The 8,476-nt window shown below is 41.4% G+C and overlaps 1 protein-coding gene across 1 annotated transcript; it reads left to right on the forward strand.

Annotated features, from left to right (window-relative positions):
• Positions 1-767: 767 nt before the first annotated feature.
• Positions 768-5,584, forward strand: tmed3 (transmembrane p24 trafficking protein 3). Its single transcript, XM_080730003.1, has 3 exons — positions 768-1,018; positions 2,728-2,973; positions 3,299-5,584. The coding sequence occupies exons 1-3, from the start codon at positions 878-880 to the stop codon at positions 3,530-3,532; spliced, it is 621 nt and encodes a 206-aa protein (XP_080586129.1). The 5' UTR covers positions 768-877; the 3' UTR covers positions 3,533-5,584.
• The last annotated feature ends 2,892 nt before the right edge of the window (positions 5,585-8,476 follow it).

Below are 8,476 nucleotides of genomic sequence, written 5' to 3' on the forward strand. Positions count from 1 at the left end.
AAATATGAACCCTTGTTGTTAAAAAAAAAGTTGTCCTTGTATTTAAACAAACAAAAAAAGTCTCATTTGAGTTTGGTTCTATATTAATTACATTATTAGTGGCTTTCTCCATTCCATTCCATTTTATTATATTCCATTCCATTGATTCTAATCCATTCCCATTCCATTCCATTCCATTCTCAGCACACATGACGGTTGAGGGCTGGAGCCTGGAGGTAAACCTCTCCACCAACCTGCGAACTGCCACTGGGGGGCGGTGTTTGACCACTTGTCGGGACGCATTGAATGTATTTGCTGGGTTTTACAATTTAAGTTTTTAGTTTCAGCACTTTGGAATTAACGTTCATCACCCGTCATCCAGTGCCCTTTGAAAGGATTTACATTCAAGTTTATGAAACAAATAAATAATACAAAATAAAACTGCCCCGGAAGTGCTTTCGTGCCACGTCAGTTTATTCTCTGGAGTCAATTCACTTTTACGATACACATATCCGGTCCAGAGCGGATACGGAAACAGTTCTACATGCATGTATAAAATTTGAGTCAATATGGCCGGATACAGAAGGGCGGGCTTTGGACCGGATGTAAGCAATGAACAGCAAATCGTTTCTTTCCACAGGGATTCATACTTCGTCGTACGACTGGGGCCGCGCTGAATAGCCGATCGACAAGCTCACAGGGCGCAGAGAACTCGAAGCCCTGTGAGCTTGTAGATCAGCTATTTTCGGCGCACGGCCCCCACTCGTACGACGAAGTATAAATAAAGATGCATCTAACGGTGACGTGTTTCCAGATGTCGTCCTAAAACATCACGATAGAAGATAAGCTCAAGTTGTTGTTTTTGTTGTATTTATTAGTTTGTCTATTAGCGTGCATCATGCGTGCCACGGTTGTGTTGTTGTGTTTGATGGCGTGCGCGTGCAGCGGCACGGAGCTGACGTTTGAATTAAATGACAACGACAAGCAGTGCTTCTACGAGGAGATGGACACAGGAGTCAAGTTTGACATCGACTTTCAAGTAAACTTCTCAAACATTTAGAGGCTAATTCATTACAAATGGCAATACTAAAATGTAGAAAAAAATACTCTATAGGCTACAAGTAGAAGTAGGTCTACAAAGTAAATATATTATAAAAGATACTGTATATATAATTAATAATACGAATATAGGTCAAGAATAATACTACCTAAGATAAAAGCCTACTTATTATGTAGCTCTGGTCCATAGCGTTAGTGGAACTCCTAACGCCAGGGGTCTTCAACGTTTTCAGGTCGGGGACCCCCAAACTAATGGGGAGATGGGGCAGGGACCCCCTACCACCTCGTAGGGTGGGGGGTGGGGGGGCGGGGCTACGACATATTTTTTATTTTAAACATGTAGGCCTACAAGTTACAGCGAGCAGGGTGGGCCGTACCACTACCATTTCTAAACATACTACTTAACTGAGAACCAGATCAACAATCTGTCAATTGCATAGTAATCATGTATTCAAGCTATTCAAAATGGATAGAATCATGATTTATTTTTTAACATAAATGTGAAAAAATGAAAAAAAAGAAGAAAAAAAACATTTTTTGAAATCTTTTTTTTTTTTTTTAAGCAATAATTTCGCGGACCCCCTGCAGTACCTCCGCGGACCCCCTAGGGGTCGCGGACCCCCTGTTGAAGACCCCTGCCTAACGCTATGGACCAGAGCTACTTATTATGCAGAATGATCATTTCACAATTGATTGATTGATTGATTGAAGGCTTTATTAGAAGTTTGCATAGGAAAATGTACAGTTTCATGACGGTACAGTTCACTGGTACAAGGTCTACTAAAAGGAGATCCATGAAAAGACTAAGCTTATTTCAACAGGAAACCATTTAAGTATCTCATATAACATTGAATGACAGACAAATAGAACACAGTACTATGCAGTAGATATGTAAAGAAAATGGGAAAAAAATAAAACAGTAAGTCTAAACAAACAGTAAGTATATACAAGGAAGGGGCAGGGGAGGGTAGGGTATTTTAAAGGATGCTAGTGATCCACACTCCTTTATGGCCTTCGGTAAGGCATTCCACATTTTTGTGGTATAGCAGAAGAACGAGTTTGACCCTTTCTTTCAATCATATCATTGGATTGTAATTATTAAATGCAAGTTGCTTGCAACAGTGTGCATCACTTGATCATTAAACTATCATTAACGATCATTTAAAAAAGTTTAATGTTGTGTGTATAATGTAATGTTTAATATTGGATATTATGTATTCGGGTTAGCCTCATGTTACAGTTTGCATGTCCTGCATCATAGAGAGATAGAGGCAGGCTAGGAATCAGAAGGTCACTTGTTCGAACCTCAGCTCCTCCAGGCTTTGTATCAGCTTTTTATCAGCTGATTTTATGCTCTCAAAAGTTAATTTATTTATTGTTAAACATCTGCATTACTGCAAGGGTCTGAGAATCTAAATCTCATCAAACTTTGAGATTTGTTTCAAATGTAAAGTTTGTTACAAATACAAATTATTATTATTATTATTATTATTATTATTATCAAATGGTGGTCCGTGGCTCAAATGCCAAATAAATAATGGACCTTGATATGAAAAGGGTTGAAAACCACTGCTCTAGTGGTGTTGTTGTAGTTTTCAGGAAAGGGAAGAAGAATGTAGAGAGCTAACAGGGAAAACAGGTCAGATATTCAAATATTAGAAGAGTGAAATGTCCGTTTTGTGTGGTCAGGTCATTGCCGGGGGTAACTACGACGTGGACTGTTTTGTGACAGACCCTCTGAACAACGCTCTCTACCAGGAGAGAAAGAAACAGTACGACAGCTTCAGTCACACCACTGCCATGAAGGGAGTCTACAAGGTCTGCTTCAGCAACGAGTTCTCCACCTTCTCACATAAAACCGTCTACCTGGACTTCAGAGCCGGGGACGAGGGTCCCCTCCTCCCTGACATGAACCGAGCAACGGCACTCACCCAGGTAATAATATACTGTATGCCCCATCTTTACTAGAGTTGGACCTGGTGTCATCTAATTGTGGTGTCCCTGCCACTGGGGGTCACCACAACCACCACAAACTGATTTGTAGCAACAATTTTTCCATAACAATTATTTTTTAATGAATAACTATAATTCTATGTGGCCAGACAACGTGTCACACTATCATTAAACCACTTTAACACTGGCTTCCCTGTTTTTTATTGCTTTTATTTTGGCAGCCAGTGGAGACACACCAGGATATAGATATGGACGCTTTTTTAAATAAAACTCAAAGTTTAAATCGATATGCTTCTCCCTCCTTCAGATGGAGTCGTCGTGCCTCTCCATCCATGAGATCCTGAAGGTGGTGGCAGACTCCCAGACGTGGTACCGGCTGAGGGAAGCCCACGACCGCATCCGGGCGGAGGACCTCCGTGACCGCGTGGCGTATTGGTCCATCGGCGAGACCATCCTGCTGTTCGTGGTCAGTATCGGACAGGTCCTGATGCTGCGGAGCTTCTTCACCGAGCAGAAAGGCACCGTGCCGGTCAGCACATAGTCAGAGTGGACCCATGTGATGTTCAACACACTGCAGTGTAAATGGAGACGGCACACATCCTGTGTTAAGCCAGATTTATGTCTGGTTGTGTACCGGAAATAGCTGGTGTACAAGCTCAAAACACGTCATGCTGCGACACGTTTTAAGGTTGTAAAACAACTATTTTTGGGCACAACGGCGTGCAACAAAGTATAAACCAAGCCTTACTTTTCAGCACCAATTGTCCCAAATAAGTTTAAAGGGTCATTAAACTCTAGGCTTAATTACCAGTGCAGGTTAAAAACTACAGCAGACTAAAATCTCAGGCTAGAAAAGCAACACGGCTACCGCTAATCAAATTAATAATAATGCGTGTGTTACAATTTGGTGTGTCCATGCCATTCGTATTCCAATGTGCAAGTAATGATGACAGTAATGATCAGTATTGTCAGTGCACATTAACAAGCACACACATTATTTAGGCCTAACCTATAGTTAGGCCTAAATCATAAATTACCCTACAAAAACAAATATGTTGCTACATACATACTGTACATGTACTGTAAGCCCCTCCCATACACTAAAATGTGTTCCCGGCCTGAATGGGTTAATTTGATTAGCTACAGCTGTGTTGCTTACAGTACGGTTTTATCCAGCCTACCATGTTTTTAACCCGCTTCGTTTTCAACCTGAACTGGAAAACTAAATGCAAAATCAGCCTAAAGTTTAAGCCATCTATATATCCAAAGATCTTTCCAGAGTTAATCGAGACATTTTTGTCATTATGACAATGATTTCATCGTGCAACGTGTTGTGTAAAGTACAAACTGCAGATGTATGCTACTAGAGACTCTCTTGAATACAGTTGACAAATACTAAAAAAATAAGTCCTGAATTGTAACTTTAAAATCGTTAAGTCACACCAGATGTTTCTCCACTCTGCTACACTCATGGATGTGCTGTAGATTAGACGGTCGTCTCCCTCACAGAGATAGAATATATATTTATGAAAAATACTTGAGAAAAGCCTTTTCAATCGACAGATCTGTCTGGTCACTAACCAGGCTTTGCCTTCGTAATTGTTTTCTTACTGATTTCTCGTCTCAGAGGTCAAGTTGCTGAAGTCCCTTCTACTGCCTTATCAAGTAGTAGTGCAGTGGTTCTCGACCTATGGCCCGGGGCCCACTGGTGGGCCGGGAGGTCCCCAAATAATTGGCAAAAAACAATAGCATTAAAAAGTGATACCAATAAATAGTTCCATTGATCCAGGGTGGAACACAATCAATTGATTGATCATTAAAATAAACATATTCTGAAAATACACACAGCCCACCCATCTGATCCAGGTACCATGTTAAGTGGTCAGATGAGTGGGCCACATTCAATTCAATTCAATTCAATTTTATTAAAGTGTCAAATCATAACAAGTTATCTCAAGACACTTTACAAAGGCTAAAGAGCCATGCTTTCAATATGCTGTAAGTGGGCCCTGGTCCAGAAAAGGTTGAGGACCACTGAAGAAGTAGTGGCATCAGAATCATTCCAGTGAAAGTGGCACATGAGTAGCAACCTAAAGGCCTAGTTTTATTCATCTTTTTTATATTGTATTTAAATTGTGTTACTGCTATTATGTGTGAAATATACCAAAGTCTATGGAGCTCTGTGCTACGGGTGCACCGGTTAATCAGAACGATTGGTTGAATCGAAAAAATAAAAATGGTAATAATCGATTATAACGGATCTGCAAGTTCACAACAATTCAGTGTTGTGAGCTAGTAGATCAGCTATTTTCACTATCCCCCCAAAACGCTTCTTGGTTATGGATGGAATGAAAGATTCAGGGATAAAAGAATGTATTTGCAGGCCTATACTCTGCTCTAGCCCTCTCTCACACATGAATTCATAGGACTTTTTCTTTCTTTTTCTGCATTCCGAAATGTAAGTTGAATGTTTACTGCTCTTGGTGTCCTGTTACATGTCAACATCGTCTGGTTGTTGAACGGTTTGTTTACCTGTAGCCTACGTGTAATGATAATGTCAATGATGTTTCATAAAGGGAAGTGTTGAATACTGTGTCTCTTGAATAGTTTGTCATTAAATTGATTAGTGTGTGGTCGTGTGTGCGTGCGTGCGTGGATGCTTAGTTTTCCTTTTAGTTTTTGCCTTCTGAATTGAGTGCTGACCACTGACTAGTGGTGGAAAATAACTCGGTACATATACGGTATCCAAGTATTGTGCTTGAGTACAAATTTGGGGTACTTTGACTTTACTCGAGTATATACATTTTGCTATTTTTATATACTACAATTATTTGACAGATTTAATTACTTTGCCAATATTAATGTATTAATAAAAAACATATTAGGTAAAAATACATTAGATAGATTATTCATAATTATAGGTTAATCTGCCCAGCAACACAGGCTGCAAAATGTAAATGTAATATGATTGTGAAATTGACCATTCTGCATAATGAATACTTTTACGTTTCATATTGTTATATTTTGACGCCAATACTATTGTACTTTTACTCAAGTAACATTTTTGAATACTATGATTAACAGTAGGGCTGCATGACATTGAATAAAACATTTTTAGACTTCATATGAATTGACTTAAATATATTCTGAGCACAGATTTGGTTCTGGATCGGTCTCTGTCCGCGTCACAACTTGGGTTTTGCTCCCTGGAGAGAAGTGCTAACAGGTGTCTTAAGACTAAGAGCTACCGCCAGTCCATCAAAATCAAATTCATATTTAAACACCTTCACGTGGCAGGCCTGTTCTCTGACACTCTGGCCTCCTGATGTGATGTCATAGTCCCCTGTCCTCCATCAGAACAAGTCAGCAGCATTACTGTAAGTCCAGCCTCAGTGGCAACAGGGTACATCAGTGCAGTCAGGCTAGGTGATTTGTCAGATGTTGGAAGAACGCCGCCCCCTTGTGGAGCCTGTAGAAGCTTGCAGCCTTGATTCTCTGGCCCAGGAATAAGATAGAGAATGGTTTACTGCCTTTCAAAACGTTAAAATAATCAGATTGAACAAATATGTTTTTTTATGTTAAGTATTGTGCTGTATACGCAGAATTAAAACCAAAAGATTCAAGAGAAACATATTCAAGGTGGTGCTTTGGAAGCTATGTATAATTTCTTTCTTTTCATCATTCCTTCCATTCAAGGATTATTACACTGCTATTCAACAGGGTATTTTGTGATACTGGTAGGCTACCTTTACATACAGGTGCTGTAAGAAATGTATTTCTTAAATAAGTAAGTAAGTAAGTATTAGGAATGTCCGATGGTAGACCTAATCATTTCTAGATTGTTCAGGACAGGTGTCTAACCTCATGTAAGCCTAAAGGGGATTCCAGACGGTACGCGGTCACCGCCTGCTAGTAATTCATTTTCAATGAGAGGCGGGCGACTATTTCGTCCGCGCAGCGAAGTTTAGAGGCGGCGAGGCGAGCGGGCGCAGTCCCGTGAAAATCCCCGCGAGCGTGCTCGTTTGTGCATGCGTACGCGGGCGGTGAGAGATGGATTGTGTTCATCTTTGTGAAATACCGCGCAACACAATCCATCTCTCACCGCCCGCGTACGCATGCACAAACGAGCACGCTCGCGGGGATTTTCACGGGACTGCGCCCGCTCGCCTCGCCGCCTCTAAACTTCGCTGCGCGGACGAAATAGCCGCCCGCCTCTCATTGAAAATGAATTACTAGCAGGCGGTGACCGCGTACCGTGTGCAATCCCCTTAATTTTACATTTTAGTATTAGCCTATTTACTAAAGAGCTGCAGAGACAGGTTAGGCTAAGGCTACTGAACAAACACTTTATGATTAGACCTACTGACTGAATAATGGTAATGCTTTTTGTCACTGCAGCCTAATATGTCTACATTAGATGCAGGGGATACAGAGCAATCGTGGGAAACATGGGCCAGATACATTCATAACAAGTGTCCTCAAATGCCTCCTACAAATAGGCTATTGCACGCTCGCGTGCACGAAATAGTCTACGCTCATTCTATTGGCCAACAGCAGCGCTTGTTTCCGTTCACTTTCCAAGCTGACGTGGGTTGAATTCTGAGCGCCGCTCTCTGTCCTGTCCTCTGTCCTGTCTCCTCTCCTCTTCTGCGAGTTTCATTGATCTCACTGCTGGTCATCCGTTCACTCATAAAGGGGTCGTATTGATTGATTGGTTGATCAGTCGTTCTGTCATCATGGCGGGTTACATCAGAGCTTTCACGTCCATCTCCAGGACGGCTGTTAGCGTTCAGAAGACCCCATGCACTGCTGCTGCTGCCGGGGTGGTCCTCAGCCACCAGCATCATCAACATCATCATCATCAAAGTCTCCTACTGCAGCAGAACAGACACTGTAAGTCTAAACTCACCGCCACCACCATCATCATCTGACGTTATACCGGCGTCGGCGACGCATATTTTCTCCTTATTTCTCATTGTGCTTTATTAATGGTGATCTGACAATGTAACAACATATAATATTAACAATTATAATTGTTATATAGGGCTGGCTGTCGGCCAATGGCCGATGTGGTCATCAGCTGATTAGCATTGCTGTAAAAAGAGCAGGGCTGCACCTGAGAGACACTCGTGATTCACGGTAGGTGCACGGTTTCCTAGGTGCGCTATTGTTACCGTCCACATAGGGACACCGCACGGTGGATCACCTCAAACGACCCCTCCCGAGGTTGCTGGTGGAAGATCACACTGCTGATGAAACTGAAGGGGTGGATGAGGATGATGATATTGATTGATGATGATGATGAGGATGAGGATGGCTGGCTCTATTTAAAGCAATAATGCACTGGTTTAATGTTTAACGGCAATATTCCAATGCATTTATTACCATAAATGTACAAATGTCAGTTTGAAGGGTATAGGCTTAGCTAAATCGCTATACATAAGAGTGAGAGACTCTCACTGACATACACTCTCACTGAGAGTGT

This window comes from Nannobrachium achirus (assembly GCF_963921795.1).
Source record: "Nannobrachium achirus genome assembly, chromosome: 7".
NCBI classification, from domain to species: Eukaryota; Metazoa; Chordata; class Actinopteri; order Myctophiformes; family Myctophidae; genus Nannobrachium; species Nannobrachium achirus.